The following is a 20,137-nucleotide window of genomic DNA, read 5'->3' on the forward strand; positions in this document are numbered from 1 at the left end:
TGTGAAGCTCAGCCATGTTTCTGCTTTTTGGTTCTAGATTTTCTGCGTTCATATAATACATTCTATTCCCTCTTTATTTTTTTTCTTGAGTTACTTTAAATGGGATTTTGTTACATCCAAACAAAAAAGCTTGGACTAAGCTTTTGGTCCGAAACTCAAGACATTTTAGCATGATCTGCAGTGGTATGGTCTTATGCCTACCTTCACCTCCATTTTTCCTCTGATCCCTCTTAATCTGCACTATATATAATTCAGCTCTGATCAATTTCCTTCCCTTGCTTGGCTCCTTTAAGTTTCAGTCCTCCAGAAGAGACCCTGATATCTTCCCAGTCTGTGAGACATCCCTTTCTTATATGTACTTGTTATACTGGTATTACACTTGGTGGTTTCATTTTCCCTTCTCTGCTAGACTTCATAAATGATCAAGACTAGGTCTAGGTCTTATTCATAACTCTATGCCTGAGCTAAACCCTTAAAAGATACCACTAAATAGCAAATGAAATGAATGAAATAATGTTTAAAATAAAACTAGAGAGAATTGGTATAGAAACTAGACGAGAAAGCCTAAGCTTTAGAGTAAAGCAAAGTAAAGACCATAGGATTTGGAATCAGACTACTGCATAGGCGAAACCTGCCTACATGTAAGGTCCTGAGAATCAAAGGAGACAATCTTCACAAACAAGGTAGTATATTGGCCTGTGATATTAAATCCCTAATAAGGATTTAATAATTAGTAGGTATATTTATTTATTGTTCCTATATTTAGGAAGTCAGTTAAACATGGCTAAGACTCTTACAACTGTAGGAATACATGACTGCATAAAGCACCTCAGGATTCTAAAGGCAACCATTTCCTAAGCTGAAGGAGTTTGACTGGGATTACCCTTGTATGAAGGCTGTTTGCAGGCACATCAGAGAGTAGGCTCCAATTACCATTAGGGCAAAGCTGTTTTACAGAGCTCCTTTTATGCATAAACTATAAGGACTGATTGCCAGCTCAGAATGTGGTTGTTTCTTAACAGCCTGCCTTTGAGAGGTCTAGGTTTCCTCAACAACCCACAGTCTAGGAGCGGTAGCCCCTCAAGGTGACCTGCCCCCATCCCCAACTACAGATGCTGGAACAAAGACCTGACCTACAGAGGGTCACACCTCAGAGCCCATGGCCCCATGGAGAGTAAGAGTGTGAACTGGAAAGTAACACCTCAGTTAAGGTTCAGTTCCTAAGAAGCCCCGTTGTACTTCCTGGGTTGGATTCTCTGAGACAGTCCTGAATTCTGAAAACAAATGTCCTTTTCTTAAGCTAACGTGAGAGGATTTTGATTTGTTTATTGATTTTCAATTTAAAAAGTGGCACTAAGTACCCAGTGCTTTAAACATATTACCCATACAAGGGGTGTTGTTTCCTTCCTTTAGGACATGAAGAAACTGAGGCATAAGCATCACATAACTTGCCAATCCTAATATAATGACACGTTTACAATTAGAGGCAGAGCCAGGATCTGAACTGTGGCCATCAGAATCTACAGTTCAGACTTTCTCCACCAATCATGCTGTCAAGTTCATGCTAATTGACACAGATTCAAAATACCAATATAAAAGGATATGAGGTTTAAGTGAATCCTGTAATCTATTTTTAATATCACTGCAAACATACAAGAACAAAAGCTTATGAAATCATTCTCAAATGTTTAATTAAAATCCATATAGCATTTAACATGTATAGATGTTTAAACTCTTTCAGTGACTCATATTTTAGAATCCTTTTACACAACATTTTGAGGCTAACTTCATGCCAAAAATCTACAAATGTACAGTTTAACACAAAAATACATTTGGAGTCCATTCCAATGCAAGTTGAAAACACTTTAATTGCAGACGATGTATAGATATTTAAAAAAGAAAAGCTACAAAATGAGCACATAAAAGTCTTCCCTTTTGAATTTTTAATAAAATACTGCTCTGTATAAGATCTAATGAAAAATTCCAGTTACTTATAAAATACTTATGTGAGGAAAAAAAAAGAATTAAGATCTATATGTATGAATTATACTTACTTACATTGTTTAAATGAAAAAAATGTTGAACTTGTTGATGATACAGTACACTATTACTCATATATCAAAATAGATGCAAACACTCAAAGAAGCAATTGGATGCAGGCAAAAGAAAATATAAGACTTAAGGCCAAAAGAGCCCCTAAGTTCCAAAACAAACAAAAAATTCACTCCTATTACTTCATGAGAAAACAGTATGAAGATTTGGCTCCAATTACTAAAACATCTACAGGCATTTAATTATTTGGCCTGGGCAATTTACTAGTACATCAACTGCTGAAATAACAGCAATAGGTGTATTGTTGGAAAAAAAATTAATTTTTATAGGTTTAAATATGTAAAACTTTATCTACTGGAAACCAGAGTCTCCATCACGAATTGCACTTGAGATGGCTGAATGCATTGATTGAGCAAGGCATTATTGTTGGTTCACTGAAACACACAAAGAAACACAAAAGCAGCTATGGATTTCTGATATTCTTAACTATGAAGACTACTGTCTGTGTTTTCCTCTCTCTAAAAGACGCATCAGTGGTGTTGGAGATATCAGTGAAACTCCAACCTGTCCTCGTTCTGATCGTCATGGTCTCTTACTGCTCCCTGGCGGAAGATGGAACAATCTGAGGGAAATATGAGCCAGCTCTGTCTGAAACATATTCATTTCTAGAATTTTTAAGCATTATCCCAACTAGGAAAGGAAGCTCCTGCAAAAAAGACTGCTTCACTGACAAAGCTTATAAGGTGTACAGAAAGAACACTGTCAGTTTAAGTTCTGTCACTCTCTAGAAAAATGATAAGGGGACTTCTGTGATTGATTTTTTTTTTCAGAGGTAGAGAATGTCTGTTATTTCTCTCCAATAAATGAATTCCCCTCCCCAGTAAAAACACAATTTGGAAGCAAGATGGTACTAACAAATATAGCAAGCTCAAAAAGCTGGGAAATTGTACATAGTGGCTTTAAAAAAAGAGGCTCTGGACAATGAGATGAAGTATATTAGAATGAACTTTACTGGAGAGGGAGACAATTCTAGCTATCTTAAACTAGACAATCACTATGATAATGTATGATTTACTAATACAAACAGAACAGATGATTTGAAAGTGAGTAAACACATCACTGCAATTCATCTATGTCCTTGAGCTAGGAAGAGTATAGTCTGAAAATGCAATGAGGGACAGGTCTTATTTAACTGGTCTCCTTCCAACTGCCTCCCTATCTGTCCCTCCTCCCAAATCCAGATTAGTTTGAAAAATATCAGTTTAAAACCAAAGCAAGTACCTGATCATGAAAAAGGAAATAAACAACAAAACCTGCACCAAGAGTTCTTCATCTCTCCCACCAATAGGAAAAAAAAGATCAAACTTTTGTTTTTCAGTTCTAAAAGAACTACTTATCCCTCTGAACAGCAAGGAAAGTCTTAAATTGAAACCAAAGTACATATACAGGTGAAATTAATTTTTCAGGCAACTGAGTCTCAGACGTTTACAAATGAGCCTGCATGATGTTTAAATCAATTAATAAAGTCTATCTGTAAAATTATAAGACTCAGGTAATGTATTGGAAATGGTGAAAAGGACTGAAAGGACCAAACTTCACAATTCACTTAATCTGCTCAAAAAAAAAAAAAAAAAAAAAAGAAAAGAGAGAAAACTTTATTGAACAAGGTTATCTAGAAATAATGTTTTAGTAAGGAGAGGAAAGTTTAAATAGATTTAACTGCTCTTGTGATGTGGAAACATGAAGCATTTTGGGGAACCTGCCCTTCTGTGCCTTACACAGTCCAGGGTTTCCACACAAAGTCCACAACAGATTCAACAGTTGAATAAGCATATTTCTAAATTTTGGGGTAGTCTGAGTCTGTGCCATCCACAAAGGGAAAATTGTTAAGTTTCCCAAATCTTTCAGTGGATCTAGACTCCTCAAGACTGTCATGAGATACAAACAGTCTCTGCTTCTTACATCCTCTCCAGAGAGGGCGCATCTATTGCTCTCAGGCCCACCTCTGGAATAGGTGTACAAGGGAAGAAAATATAGATGAATGCATGACACCATCTAGTCATTATGGACTTCTCTCCCATTTTAATCTCTCTTTAGTCTTGAGTTGCTTTAGGAGAAGAATGAAAAGAAAACACTTTTATTGCCTATCCATCTAGAATTGTCAGTTTGCTTTGTTTGACTACTGAGAAAACCTCCTTATGTGGGTTCAGTGGTGCTATGCTTATCAAACTTTCTCTTGAAGTTTTTGGAAGATGGCATGTGCTCCTTCGGTGCTTTAATAAAGATGTGGGCTGTACACTGTTTGTATAGGGTGGTCACAGAGGAATGATGAGTGAGGCAATTCTTCAATGCTGGAGTTTGTACAGTTACATAAGATGGAAAATATCATACACTTTAAAGCAGTAGAGGTTAACATAATCTTATTGTCACAATTCAACTTTTTTGTATTTCCATAAAAGACATTTCCTTAAAAAAAACAACAACTTTGTGAGGCAAAAAGGACAAACTCTGAGAATTACTTGAGCCTCATTACTTCAGATCCTCCTACAGAGAAACATGTATTCCCAAAAACAAAATGTTGGGAACCAATGAACATCTAAATCTAGGAAAATTAATAGAAAACAAAATCACAGAAACTCACATGACTATCATAAATGACAAATGAACACTTATCTCATACTAAAGGCACTACTAATATACAAATATCCTATTAACACTTAGAGAAATTCTAACATTTAGCAGTTAGAGAAAGAAACCCATTTAACTCAATACTAGCATTTTAAAAAACAAATAGACTAAGACTCATGGCAGAGTTTTCAATTAGCCAAATGAAACTAGATATAATAATAAGCAGCTCCATACAAAGATTGTGGTTCCTACTTTTAAAATACTTTTTAAAAAGTATGATAACTTACTTCCTTAAAAATATAAGCATATCACAAAAACTAAAGCATAAATATATATATATATATGTATGTATATAAATCCAGGCCCTGGTACCGCTGAGAAATTTTCATAAATTCTGATATAATTTCAACAGCCACAGACTGAATAACACACACCCACATATGACATGTACAGACAAAATGCCAGAGTCACTGCACAGTCCAGCATAAAGCTAAAAGTATCGAAAGAGAATGAGGACGGGCATTTGTCATGTAAATAATGCATATTATTCAGAATAATGCATAAAAATTTAGAATTTCATTGTCCCAGGAAACACTACACATGGACCCACAACGGAGCTGTCATGTATGCTTAAGTGAGCAAGTAAAAAGCTAAACAAAAGGATAAAACACTTTAATTAATGACATGATTAATATTTTGTACTTCTATCAGAAGATTAATTTGTAATCATGATACCCTGTAGATTTTGAAACTTAATTTTTTATTAGAGGTTAACTAATGCTGGTTCTTGAATAATCTAAAAAATTGTAATTATTTCCTCAAATCTAGATCGCTATGTATAGTTCTAAGCAGTTAAATGAAATATTCTGATCAAAATTCTGAAATTGCTTTGGTACAAAACGGAGAATAAAGCAAAACTGGCAGCACCAACCACAACGTGATCACGTCACAACAGGTCTAAAGGACCCTCAGAGAAAACAGAACATAAGTTAAAATACCTATAAATAAGCGCCACTCTCCTGACAATTCTATTACATCATTAAAAAGAGAAATAAAATCTACATTCAGTAAATTATACTTGAGGCCCAATTTTCATGCTCCACTTAATTATCCCTCAATGATAGTGTAAAAAAAATGTTTATTATTATTGCAGTACCATGTCTAATTCATAGTTCAAGATGCTTTTAATGCAAGGCCAATGGTTAGAGTGGTACATGTGAATGCTCAGTCCACTGATAGTATTTTAACACAAGGTTTTAGTTTTTTTTTTTTTACACCTTTATTGAGGTATAATTGATGTAAAACAAATTGCACATACTTAAGATGCACAATTTGATTTACAGTCTTTTTTAAATAGCATGAAAGTGCCTGACAACTAGAAAATTAAAAAATTTAATTGTAATGTATTGTTTTAAAATAGTACATTGCAATTTCTCGTGAGACACAGATATGGATTTATAAAAAGGTGGGAGGAAAGGAAAGAAATTTAATTCCAAGTACCAAATTTATTCAGAAGGTTTAGAAACGCCAAAATTGACAGCCAGTTTTCTTGATTTTCTTCTTGAAGAGCTTGGTGCCGACTTCTGGTGAGGCATACTATGGCCTGGGGAGGCAGCTGCAACTTGGAAAGAAGATGCAGGTTGAGGGATCTGAGAGGATGGTAAGGAAGCTGATGAAGTCTCCTGTGGAATTCCTTTGGTGACATCAGAAGATGCTGACTGGCTAGTGTGAAGCGGGGTGACTTGATAACTCTGGGCTTCCTTATTCTCAAAGTTCTTTTTGTTTGCAACTCTTTTTTTAGTTACCTTTGAGGAATAAAAGAATGATTAATTAACAATGTAGGCAAAAAAAACTAGTGTCAGAAAATACCATAAATCATGCTGCTAATACTTGTCAAGCACTGCTGACTTGTGACTTTCACTTCTAATCTCCAAACCAGACTTTAGAAATTCAAGGAATTTAGTTATGAATAAGATAGCTTAAATTTATCCATAATTTCAGTATAAAGAAAATTTATATTCCTGATTTTAAATCACTGTTTTAGAAAAGGATATTATTACTTGCTACAATTATTTATTAGAACACAGACTCAGACAGCAGGAACTAGGTTAGACGGTTCACTAGTGGTCAAAACATATTCTCAGCACCGACTCCAGTACTGATCAGGCCTCTACTTGGCACTGAGTATGATATCACTCAATAAATAAAATTTTATCAATAGCTTTTGAACAGTAAAATATTCTCTTAAAAATATAGCAATTCTCTTCTAGGTCTCACCTGTAGAGGTATGAACTGATTGTGCACACCAGCTGGCATTCCCCCAGCCATGGGCATGGTCCCAGCATACGGTGTATGATGGAAGGGCTTCCCAGGAACTGGCATTGGTGGTCCCCATGGCACTGAGCCAAAGAGATGAGATGATGAAGGCATGATATTAGCTATTAAAAATCATGGAAAAGCTATTTTAGTAAAATGGCATCATTAAAGCCCTGAAATTTAAGACCTCCCTTTGCTACTTTTCCTTTTAGCTTATTTCACTTTGGCAAAGTGAATATACACTTAAGTTCTGTTTAACCTTGCTTACAACATTCAAAGTCCTCTTAAGGACTGTGAACCACCTACATTCAGCTTATCATTATGCTGTCTGGCCTATGAAGGCCAATAGTACCTTATACTGATACAAGCCTTGGGAATATTTGTAATACTATTTTAAAAAAAATAATAGGGTCATAAATCTGTCCCTTGAGGGAGAAAAGCCAGGGCAGAAAGAGAGAAATCTTAAGGATCTCACCTGCCCCCAATGCTAAGTTGCTTCCATAGTGATCCCAGCCTACAAAAAAAAAACCAGAAAAGCTCAAGTCTTGAAATTTGATCACTTTCATATGATACACACAATCTTTCTTTTCCCTATTCTAACATCTGTAATTCAAGAATTAAAAAAAAAAAAAAAAAATTTCACTGCTTGTTTCCTGCTGAAAGTGCACTGAATCAGTGGTTCCCAAAACTGATTTGTCTATCTGAATCACACGGAAGCTTGTTAAATACAGATTCCTGGGCAAAGCTCCAGACCTGCTAATCAGACTCTGAGGGCCCAGGAATCTGCATTGTTAATAAGCTCCACAAGTGACCCTTACACAGTCAGCGCCAGCGCAGTATTTGGGAACTCCTGCATTGAACAGTAACAACCAGGACTCGCACACTGCCACCAAAGAAGGTCTGCACTGTGCTCAAAGCTGCTTTTTAGAGAGAGAAAAAAGCAGATGGAATTTAAGACTAAATAGCTTCACTAAAACTCAGCTACGTTTGAGAGAAGCTTGTGAGTATACCTTTACATATATGTACTAATTACTTAAAGCTAATTTATATATAGTTTCTGGATTTTTTTGATGTGGGTAATTTTTAAAATTTTTACTGAATTCATTACAATATTGCTTCTGTTTTATGTTTTTGATTTTTTGGGCCATCAGGCATATGAGATCCTAGCTCCCCAACCAGGTATTGAACCTGCATTGGAAGGTGAAGTGTTAACCAATGGACTGCCAGGGAAATCCCCTGGATTCATCTTTGAAAGTGAAAAAGCAGTCAAAATAGATTTTCTAAGTTATAGTGGACTTACTACCTTGAGTTATATGAAAACATCAGATTTATTGTGTCACAAAAATTCTATGAGTAACCATTGTTCATACAGGCAAAGGAATGCCAGTGTAGTATAGTAACAAAATTGTGGGTTTCGTTACCAGATAGTTTTGCTTTTGAATGCTAGTACTGCTACTTAGTAAGTTATGGGCTTAGAAAAATTACATTTTTTAAACAAATCAAAGTAAAAATAATTATACACATACGGACTGTAATAAAAAGGGTTTTCAACAAAATATAGCAGTCCTCTGGTCCATTCCAGGTTTAACTGTTTTAGCTATTTATTTGCACACTGTTCAATAATTTGCTTATACTACTAGCTGATTTTTCAACTTTAGGCATTTTTAGACTAAAACTACTATGCTAGATCAAAATTCAGTTCTTTTATACCACCCTTCACTACTTTCCCTGTCCTCCCAATATATTATAATATTCATTTAAAAAATGTAGAGTTTGTGGTATGTCACTATACACATATTATCACTTCCAAGTCAAGTAGGGTACTCTGATTATTTTTTTTTCCTTGTAAAACTTAAAAAACTCTTTTAAGAGTAATTACCTTTTACAAGCACTTTAGTCTTTTATACACCTATCCTTCACATTTTTTTCCAAATGCTGCCCATCTATCAGATCATTATCTCACCTGCCAAGACCTTCCCCTGCCCTTTCAATTGAGACCAGTTACTTTCTACACCTGCTGAGCAGCTAGCATTATGGAATTTCCATTTATTGCGTAAGTATATTAGGTATTGTGTAGTTTAGTTTCATGTGTGTGTGTGAAAGTCGCTCAGTTGTGTCTGACTCTTTGCAACCCCATGGACAATTCTCCAGGCCAGAATACTGGAGTGGGTAGCCTTTCCCTTCTCCAGGAGATCTTCCCGACCCAGGAATTGAACCGGGGTCTCCTGCATTACATGCAGTTTCTTTACCAACTGACCTATCAGGCAAGTCCTTAGTTTCATGGTTTTCTTTAAAACAAACAAACAAACAAACAAACAAAAAAAACTATTGCTTTGCTTTTTGGAGCACAGAATTCAGTAACTTCTAAAGAACAGTGCATAATAAGTAAATCTGCTTGTCTGAAATGTCTTCATTCTACCCTTGCACTAGATTCACACTTTGGCTTTAGAGAGAAATCTAAGATGAAACTAATTCTGTCTCAGCATTTTGAGGTCATCAATGTTCAACTGCTTTCTAGCTTCTAGTCTATGCTCAATGATACAATAACATTTTGATTTTTGATCTTTTATTTGTATTTTTCCTTCATCTCTGACCCTCTTTATTCAGTTCAGTCGCTCAGTTGTGTCCGACTCTTTGCCACCCCATGGACTGCAGGATGCCAGGCCTCCCTGTCCATCACCAACTCCTGGAGTTTACTGAAACTCATGTCCATCGAGTCAGTGATGCCATCCAACCATCTCATCCTCTGTCGTCCCCTTCTCCTCCCACCTTCAATCTTTCCCAGCATCAGGGTCTTTTCAAATGAGTCAGTTCTTCACATCAGGTAGCCAAGGTATTGGAGTTTCAGCTTCAGCATCAATCTTTCCAATGAATATTCAGCATTGATTTTCCTTTAGGATGAACTGGTTGGATTTCCTTGCAGTCCAAGTAACTCTCAAGAGTCTTCTCCAACACCACAGTTCAAAAGCATCAATTCTTCGGTGCTCAGCTTTCTATATTGTCCAACTCTCACATCCATACATGACTACTGGAAAAACCATAGCCTTGAAAAGATGGACCTTTGCTGGCAAAGCAATGGCTCTGCTTTTTAATATGCTATCTAGGTTGGTTATAACTTTTCTTCCGAGGAGCAAGCATCTTTTAATTTCATGGCTGCAGTCACCATGTGCAGTGATTTTGGAGCCCAAGAAAATAAAGTCTCTCACTGTTTCCCCATCTATTTGCCATGAAGTGATGGGACCAGATGCCATGATCTTTGTTTTCTGAATGTTGAGTTTTAAGCCAAGTTTTTCCACTCTCCTCTTTCACTTTCATCAAGAGGCTCTTTAGTTCTTCTTCACTTTCTGCCATAAGTGATTCATGTCAATGTATGGCAAAAACCACTACAATATTGTAAAGTAATTAGCCTCTAACTAATAAAAATAAATGAAGGAAAAAAAAAAAAAGAAAACACAACAACAATAAAATATGACAATATCAAAGAAGGAAAAAAAAAAAAGTGTGGTGTCATCTGAGTATCTGAGGTTATTGATATATCTCCCAGCAATCTTAATTCCAGCTTGTGCTTCATCCAGACCAGTGTTTCTCATGATGTTCTGCATATTAGTTAAATAAGCAGGGTGACAATATACAGCCTTGACTTACTCCTTTCTTGATTTGGAACCAGTCTGTTATTCCATGTCCAGTTCTAACACTTGCTTCATGACCTGCACACAGATTTCTCAGGAGGCAGATCAGGTGGTCTGGTATGCCCATCTCTTTCAGAATTTTCCACAGTTTATTGTGATCCACACAGTCAAAGGCTTTGGCATAGTCAATAAAACAGATGTTTTTCTGTAACTCTTTTTCAATGATCCAGTGGATGTTGGCAATTTGATCTCTGGTTCCTCTGCCTTTTCTAAAACCAGCTTGAACACCTGGAAGTTCATGGTTCATGTACTGTTGAAGTCTGGCTTGGAGAATTTTGAGCATTACTTTGCTAGCATGTGAAATGAATGCATCTGTGTGGTAGTTGGAGCATTCTTTGGCATTGCCTTTCTTTGGGACTGGAATGAAAACTGACCTTTTCCAGTCCTGTGGCCACTGCTGAGTTTCCAAATTTGCTGGCATATTGAGTGCAGCACTTTCACAGCATCATCTTTTAGGATCTGGAATAGCTCAACTGGAATTCCATCACCTCCACTAGCTTTGTTCGTAGTGATGCTTCCTATGTCCCGCTTGGCTTCTCATTCCAGGATGTCTGGCTCTAGGTGAGTGATCATACCATCGTCACTTTCTGGGTCGTGAAGATCTTTTTTGTATAGTTTTTCTGTGTATTCTTGCCACCTCTTCTTAATATCTCCTGCTTCTATTAGGTCCCTACCATTTCTGTCCTTTATTGAGCTCATCTTTGCATGAAAAGTTCCCTTGGCATCTCTAATTTTCTTGAAGAGATCTCTAGTCTTTCCCCTTCTATTGTTTTCCTCTACTTCTTTGCATTGATCACTGAGGAAGGCTTTCTTATCTCTCCTTGTTATTCTTTGGAACTGCATTCAGATGGGTATATCTTTCCTTTTCTCCTTTGCCTTTCACTTCTCTTCTCATAGCTGTTTGTAAGGCCTTCTCAGACAACCGCTTTGCCTTTTTGCACTTCTTTTTCTTGGGGATGGTCTTTATCACTGCCTCTTGTACAATGTCATGAACCTCCGTCTATAGTTCTTCACGCACTCTGCCTGTCAGATCTAATCCCTTAAATCTATTTCTCACTTCCACTGTATAGTCATAAGGGATTTGATTTAGGTCATACCTGAATGGTCTAGTGGTTTTCCCTACTTTCCTCAATTTAAGCCTGAATTTGTCAGTAAGGAGTTCATGATCTGAGCCACAGTCAGCTCCCAGTCTTGTTTTTGCTGACTATATAGAGCTTCTCCATCTTCGACTGCTAAGAATACAATCAATCTGATTTCGGTGTTGATCATCTGGTGATGTCCATGTGTAGAGTCTTCTCTTGTGCTGTTTGTTACGACCAGTGCATTCTCTTGGCAAAACTTTGCTAGCCTTTGCCCTGCTTCATTTTATACTCCATGGCCAAACTTGCCTGTTACTCCAGGTATTTCTTGATTTCCTACTTTTGCATTCCAGTCCCTATAATGAAAAGGACATCTTTTTTGGGTGTTAGTTCTAAAAGGTCTTGTAGGTTTTCATAGAACCGTTCAACTTCAGCTTCTTCAGCATTACTGGTCAGGGCTTAGACTTAAATTATGGTGAAACTGAATGGTTTGCCTCGGAAATGAACAGAGATCATTCTGTCATTTTAGAGACTGCATCTAAGTACTGCATTTCAGACTCTATTGTTGACTATGATGGCTGTTCCATTTCTTCTAAGGGATTCTTGCCCACAGTAGTAGATATAACGGTCATCTGAGTTAAATTCACCCATTCCAGTCCATTTTAGTTTGCTGATTCCTAAAATGTTGAAGTTCATTGTTGCCATCTCCTGTGTGACCACTTCCAACTTGCCTTGATTCATGGACCTAACATTCCAGGTTCCTAAGCAATACTGCTTTTAACAGCATTGGACTTGACTTCCATACGGGTCACATCTACAACTGAGTGCTGCTTTTGCTTTGTTTACTGTTTCCCTTTATTGCTGGTATTCTAAATCCCAAGGCAATCTGTGTCTCTTTTCATTTAGTGCTAAGCATCTGGTGGCTCTTTCAGTTTACAGATGCATGTCCCTTGGTCAGAAGAAACTATTTCTTTGATAACTTTCCTCCTTCCCATGATCTCTGATCTCTTTTTCTGGAACTCCAATTAGATAGGTATTGGATCTACAGACCATTCCTCTAAATCTCTCTTACTTCTTATTTTCCTCCTTTTATGTTGATCTTTTTCCTGAGATTTCTGTGGCTTTGCTTTACCTATTGAATTTTAAAATTTTTGCTCAAGAATTTTTGTTCTCCAATTATTCTTTTATTCATGAATTCTTGTTCTTAATTTTTTTTGGGGGGGTTGCAATACTGTTTCATAAGAATGCTAACCAAAGCTGTCTCTGAAGTTCTCTTCTTTCTAACACTATCTCCAGGTCCCTTTCATTTATCTTTGTTTAAGCTCTTATAGAGATTTTCCTAAAATGTTCACTGGTTTCTCACAGTCTATTATTTCTTCATATTAAAGAGCAAGACGTTAAAACTATGATTAGAAGCAGTGTCTGTGTTGGGAGGGTTCAGGGCTAGATGACTTGAGATCCTCAGCTTCTCTCTAGGATGACTGAATAGTTAGCCAGCCTTTTAGTTGGGACATCCTCCAAAAGTTGGTGGGTCTTTCGCTTGGAATTCAATGAATTTCTCAAAAAACCATCCTCTAACTTCCTATCTGGGCTAAGGCTTGTTACAGCCTGGGAATAGGATGGGAAAAGGAACTTCATGTAGCCTCAGTTTCCAGCCTACTATCTCATTTCTATTCTGTACTTGCTGTATGTATGGAGCTTTCTGGAGACCATACCTCCAGGCTTTTGCCTGAAGATGTTAACTGCTTGATTGTGTGGGGGAAGGCTCTGGGGAGGAGTTTCATCATTCTTGCTACACATGTTGAACTGATTCCCTCTTTTCAGGCCATGCCTCTGATAGCTTCTGACACTTTCAAGTTCTGAATCTCTTGGGAACTGTGAAGGACAATCTGCTCATCTGTCGGTTTGTATCCTCTTTTACACACTCTTCAGTTGAGCATAACCCTACTCTGTTGCTAAAAAAAAAAAATAATCGGTTTCTATTTCTCTTCTTTTCTCATCACAAACTCTTTTCAAATTCTAATGTGCTGATATTTCTTCTCTCATCTCTTTGTCCTTATAGGTTCACACTTAAAATAGTTCATTATTCAGTTTAAGGGAGTCTGGGCAAAGAGAAGAGATAACCAGTTTAATACTCCCTGAATTTCTAGATGAATCTGCAGGCTCTGGTTCCAGGCTTACCCCTTACAACTCCTTACATTACCGAGACATTTAGATCATTTTTTGGTTCCTTGAAGTGATGCTTCTTAAAAGAACTTTCTAAAAACAATAATTAAATGGTAAATTTTTAGACAAGAAAGATACCTTACCAGTAGGTTGGGGAAAAACTGGAGGAATGGTTCCAGGTGGTACGGCTGGAGGATAACTTGGAAATATTCGTGGAGGCAAAGGGAAATTCACTCCTAAGGAGCCCTATGGAAGTATTTAAAGTTATAAAACAATGCAGCAAAAACATCTAGAGGGATTACTTAAAGATTTAGTAGAGAATTCATGGACAGTTCTCACCAATTGTTGTATAGCAAAAAGTGCAGCTTTTTCCTTGGCTTCATTTTCAGAATGGCACTGTGGCCCATGTACCAGTAAGCCGTTAGATAATTTTACCTGGCAAACTGTCATTGTCTAAAAAAAGAGAATAGGAATGTTTATGAAGTTATCTGTCCAGGAAGTTGACCTCCTCCTAGAAAGCTTAAACAAGTAGAATAATTTCATCTAACATTCTGTAAAAAACAATTTCAAGAATTCAAAGAAGGACTATAGCTTAAGTTTTCAGTTATGATGCAAAAACTTTAAAACTGTTCCCTTATCTTTCAGTGTTTACAAAGTTAAAATGATCTCTAAGCTAGCTGAAGGGTCAGGAATCCTAGTGTAAATGAAAGTCAGCTAAACTTTCTTCTTTACGTCTAGAATCAGGAAACTAGGTTTCCTATTTGTTTTTGTATGTAAGATTTTATTGGAGCACAGCCAAGTCTACTGTTTTATGGTTTGCCTATACCTACTATAACTGCAGAGGAAAGCAGTTGTGACAGAGACCATATGGCCCACAAAGCCTGAAATATTTACTGTCTGGCTGTTTATAGAAAAAATTTGCTGACCCCTGCTTTCCACCATCCTTTAAATAGCAGACATTTTGCTAACATGAATTAACTGCCAAAATCTTAAAAACTCAGAAGTTCTGACTGATTTTATATTTACATTTGAATGACAATTCTTTACAGTATACTTTTTTCCTTTATAAAAAAGACTTTTAGAAAAATGCTTTTTCAAAAAGTAGTCATAATTATGTAGTAGTATTACTAATCATTATTAATTACTATCATTATTAATATTATGTTCGTATCATACTAACACAGTGTTATTACCATTATTATTAATGGTTGTTTTAGGTAAGAATATGTCAAAAATTTGGATGTAAAAAGGATAAAACAGATTTCCTGTAGTGGTTCTCAAGGTGTGGTATGGGGACCTCAGAGGTCCCTGAGACCCTTTCCAGAGCTTCAAACTATTTTTATAATAATACAAAAATGTTATTTGTTCTTTTCACTCTCACTTTCTCATAAGTATAGAGAGAACCAAACGTTCATTAATATAATTTCAAATTCTACAATTGCACTAACTTTAAAGAAAATACCATGTTTTAATGTTGTTTATCAAAAAATATCCACAATGATATGAAAAGACTATTAAAATTTTCTTCCTTTTTTCCAACTATTCGTGTGAGGTCAGATTTTCTTCATGTATTTCAACCAAAACCACATATTACAAAAGATGGATAGTAAGAAGCAGATATGAGAATCTAGCTTCTTCTATTAATCTAGAAGATGGAAAAGACTTGCAAAAATGTAGGGCAATAACATTCTTCTCACTAAATTTTTTCAAAAAGTCATTTTTAATTATCAACTTAAATTTTTTTTCATTTTTAATTTGGCAAATATGGATATAATACAAGTAAACAAAAGTTCTTTGGGGTTCTCAAAAAAAAAAAAGATGGGTAGTTTCTGAAACCAGTTTGACAGCTGCACTGTACACCAAGACCCCTACCCCTATCATCACTCTGAAGAATCCTGCGAGGCAACCTGCTGCCCAAGTTCCTGTCAGTGTCATTGAGGGCTCTGGTTATGCATACATGGAAAAGCCAGAGGGATAAGTATTCATCTATGCTTCTCATAAAGTCAAAAATACCAGCTCCACTATATTATTTCCAGCCAAAGATTTTCAGTTGATTTTCTTAAGCTCAGTGATCAATAACTGATGCAAATAGAACAGTAGTATGCTGTACCTGTGGTGTTCTCAGAAAGGAGAAATCTGGTTGTGGCATTCCAACAAGGGAACAAATTCGAGAAAGTTCTGTTACTGGTGTAGACACAGGAGCAATCTGGCCAGTAGGCCAGCAAACACTGTCCATAGACTGAACATTATGGTACTCACTAGCACTGTGAGGCTTGTTCATATAAGATGCTACAAAAAAAGAGAAAAGGACATATCTACATTAAATGATACTTCAAACTACGCAATTATGGCAGGGCTTTACAGAATAGCAAGGAAGACACAGTTAAAAAGTGAAAAGAGGAACTTCCCATGAAGCATATGTAAAAACTATTTAGTCTTGCCTAAAATAACTAGAACTAAATGAAGATTTTTAGATGATTATAATTAATTATCGACATATAATTAAGATAAAGATTTAAAAATATAAGTTGATGACTGCCAAAAATTAACATTGTGAGAGATTAACACGTTGTAGGCAAAATCTAAACAAGCAAATGGCTTTCTCGAGCTGATTTATAATTAATTCTTAAGGTTATTTTCTTTAATTTTTATTGGAGTATAGTTGCTTTACAGTGTTGTGCTAGTTTCTGCTGTACGGTAAAATGAATCAGCTATACGTATACATATATTCACTCTTTTTTAGATTTGTTCCCATTTAGTCACCACAGACCACTGAGTAGAGTTTCTTGTGTTAAAATTCTTAAGTTTTGAGGCTTCAGCTTTGGTTTTCTCAAAATCCATCTTACTTTCTGAGCCACATGGATCAATGTTTTTTGCTCTTAAAATAGTGATTCTTGAATGTTTTTTTCTGAACTTAAACCTTCCAAGTGCCTTTATATAGAATATGATTTAAAAATTCTGAAAGATCACATTCTTTATAATCAAGAAACTCACCAACAGAACAAAAGCACACCCTAGTGGATAATGAATCTAAACCTCTAACTATCATAGATTAAAAAATAAGTGGCTTGCCCAAAGTCACACATTAGTTCTGTTACATGGGCTGGATTCTGAGCTTTTCATTCTAAGGTATATGATATTTTTTACTATACTGAAATACAGTAAAAGTTACTTGTTTTTGACAGTGGGATCATACTTACTTGATACTGTTTTAAAATTTTATTTTGCTCTATTTCAAGCATATATCTGTCACTATGATATATATTGTTTCCTGAGAGTTATTGGAATTTTAATTATTTATCCTGATACTCAGTGGATAAATGAAGTTAGGCTCTGATGTTGTTCCAGATTTTGATCCTTAATAAATTCAAATTGGCTTATTTAAAAATGTTTTTTACCTGAGAAACTTCTGTCCCCACCTACCATTATTCCTGGTGGACTTTTGAAGATAATTACAGAGACAAAATATTAAGTATAGCGGACACAGAAGTAGGGGCGATGATCAACAACTAGTGAAGTCCAGTTGTGTGCCAGCTGTTATGCTGTAGGCTTCACAGACTTATGGTAAGTGCCACTTTCCAATGTGTGCCTCCATTAATTATTTTTAATTGATTTTATAGCTTCTTTTTTATGCGAGTCAAGTTATTTTAACATAACACTAATACCAATTATTGGCACCTAGGATGTGTTAGACACAGTGCTAACTGCTTTATCTATGTCATATAATTATTGCAACAGACATCTGCAATGTTATTTCACAGATAAAAGAAAAGGTAAATAATATATTTAAATTACATAATAATTTTTAAATTACTGAGAAAAAGCTAAAATGTAAAAACTTTTCTAGGTTTGGAATCTACAGAATGAGTATATGATATAATTTAAGTAGTTACAAGAAGATAATGAGAGATCTACTGGTTACAGTTATTTAATACATTGTTATGTAATGACATAAGCATAAGAAAACATACTCTTATTACCCTTCATTATACTTAAAAAAATAAAAGTAGTCTTATCTTTAAAAATTACAAGATTAAAAAAAGAAATGAACTGAATTTTTGAAGTTGGCTATTAGCTTACTTAATTTCTTATTAAGTACTTAGTTTACTTACTCAATTTCTTATTTTGTTTAGGTTGTGAGGAAGATCCATACTCATCTCTTCTACTAGAGGAAACAGTGACTTCATTACCAAACTGTTTCATTTCACTCTTACGGTCCATACTGTCAGAGCTGTCAATTTTTAGAATTTCTTTAAGCATCCGAGTTCCCTTCTGCTTTGAAAATGATTGGTATGAGATAGTGGGGGTAGAGAGAAAAGTTAACAGAGTTACAGAGCTTACTGATCCTCCTTTTAATAAGTTCTATTGTTAAAAATTAAGACAATAACTACATTCAGATAAAGAATAAGGAAAATCAAGAGAGTTGAAAAAAAATCCACATTTCCTGGCAAAGAAATAATAATTATCATTCCTGCTTAATTTCTGACCAAATAGTCTGGGAACAATGTTTGAAGAACAAGGGAGTTACGGTGGCTAAACCGCCCAGGACAGCCTGGTTTTCCTCACGGATGACAATAATACGCATCACATCAGCCCATGTAAAAGAAGGTGTCTTAACTGCTGCACAGGGAACGTATGGCCAACAATAATGAAATTACCATAGTGTACAAGCTCCTACAAAATACGAACCATAGCAAATGACTGTGGTGACAACTGTTCTTCACTTGGAGGCTCTTCATGATGAGATGACTGTATTTCACTTTCTTTGGAGATATTCAAGGATGCTAAGAAGTTCTCAATTCCAGGATTAGGCTAAAAGAATAAATATTTTGTGCATGAAGTTTTGAAAGTACACGGACCTGAAAATCACTAAGAGTTTTATATACAAAAACGATCATTTAATTTTCACTCACTCGTCTTTCCAAGTGTTAAAGTGTGGGAAGAGAAACTGAATGAATGGTCTTTTACCTTATCAACAGCACTTGGATGACCAGTCACAACCTTTTGATTTTCTGAGACTTCTGAACTTTCATTTCTCTTCAGTAGCTTAATATTACATTTGGCAGGCCCTCCAAATGTCTATAAAAGAAAGAGTGGATTTTTGTGTAAATAAAATTATAGTTACTACTTAACAGTATTCTAAATAAATCACTGCAAACTTTTTGGAGTGTTATTTTTTCTTTTATATCATAGGAAAAAAGGGAGTGGCCCCATAAACTTGATGAGGGAAAAAATTACATCTTAACCTCCATTAATTTCTAAATAAGATTTAGCATTCCCTTCAATTATGAATGTAGGCAATAAACTATTAATACAATGGTGGTGATTCTAATGGCATTTCAATATAATTGGTTTTCTTTCAAATCTTATGTATTTTATTGTAGCATTAATACTATTATTCTCAGAAAGAGTCCATACGCTTCACCAAAGAGTCCCACAGCACTAAAGAGTTTATGAACTCCTTTTCTAGAAGAAAGGAAGTTATAGCATAAGAGTTTCAGAAGGAGAGGGCTTTCAAAGTCATGTAATTCAACCCTTTATTGGTATCTGAAAATTAATGGGCTCCATTACTGAGAACCTGTTATGTGCCAAGATATCTGCTAAGATATCTTTTATAAATATATTATAGCTTATAAGAGATCTAACTTTTTAAAAAACTTTGTTATAAAACATAATATGTATATAAAACACACACATGAGAAGTAAACATGTATATTTTTAGATTTAGTGTTTTTTTAATTATCAAATGTATATACACTCTTTATCAATCAGCAGAAACTCTTAAAATAAAACATAAATGATCTCAGTTTTTCTTATTAACCTAACTCCACAGAATTAACTGTTAACTTTTCCATGTTGGTCTATATACTTTCATTGAATATACAAACATGCGTGCATGCTTAGCTGCTCAGTCGTGTCCAATTCTTTGTGACCCCATGGACAGCAGCCCGTATTTCTAAATATTTTATAAATAAAATGTACACACACTCATACAAGTAGGCATGTTTGTATGTATTTATATAGGGCTTTCCTGGTAGCTCAGCTGGTAAAGAATTCCCATGGAGAGAGGAGCCTTGAGGGCTGCAGTTCATAGGGTAGCAAAGAGTCAGACAAGAGTGAGGGACTAAGCACTAGCACCAGACTATACATAATGAATGAGAAGGACAAGTGATATATTTTAGTCTCCATTTTAAAGATGAAGAAATT

The 20,137-nt window shown here is 35.6% G+C and overlaps 1 protein-coding gene across 2 annotated transcripts in view; it reads right to left on the bottom strand.

The window, feature by feature from the left end:
• Positions 1-1,674: 1,674 nt before the first annotated feature.
• Positions 1,675-20,137, bottom strand: part of XRN1 (5'-3' exoribonuclease 1) — a 109,941-nt gene continuing 91,478 nt past the window's right edge. The window contains exons 35-43 of one of the 2 annotated variants that reach the window (XM_043875091.1): positions 18,899-19,009; positions 18,620-18,742; positions 18,043-18,202; positions 16,041-16,219; positions 14,270-14,383; positions 14,074-14,176; positions 7,472-7,510; positions 6,958-7,118; positions 1,675-6,485 (exon numbers count right to left, since the gene is read on the bottom strand). In XM_043875091.1, coding sequence (XP_043731026.1) covers positions 6,186-6,485; positions 6,958-7,118; positions 7,472-7,510; positions 14,074-14,176; positions 14,270-14,383; positions 16,041-16,219; positions 18,043-18,202; positions 18,620-18,742; positions 18,899-19,009 — 1,290 coding nt within the window. In that variant the 3' untranslated portion in view covers positions 1,675-6,185. The remainder of the gene's footprint in view (positions 6,486-6,957; positions 7,119-7,471; positions 7,511-14,073; positions 14,177-14,269; positions 14,384-16,040; positions 16,220-18,042; positions 18,203-18,619; positions 18,743-18,898; positions 19,010-20,137) is intronic. The other variant, XM_043875093.1, reaches the window with a different exon arrangement.

Source organism: Cervus elaphus, chromosome 19 (assembly GCF_910594005.1).
Source record: "Cervus elaphus chromosome 19, mCerEla1.1, whole genome shotgun sequence".
Classification (NCBI taxonomy): domain Eukaryota; kingdom Metazoa; phylum Chordata; class Mammalia; order Artiodactyla; family Cervidae; genus Cervus; species Cervus elaphus.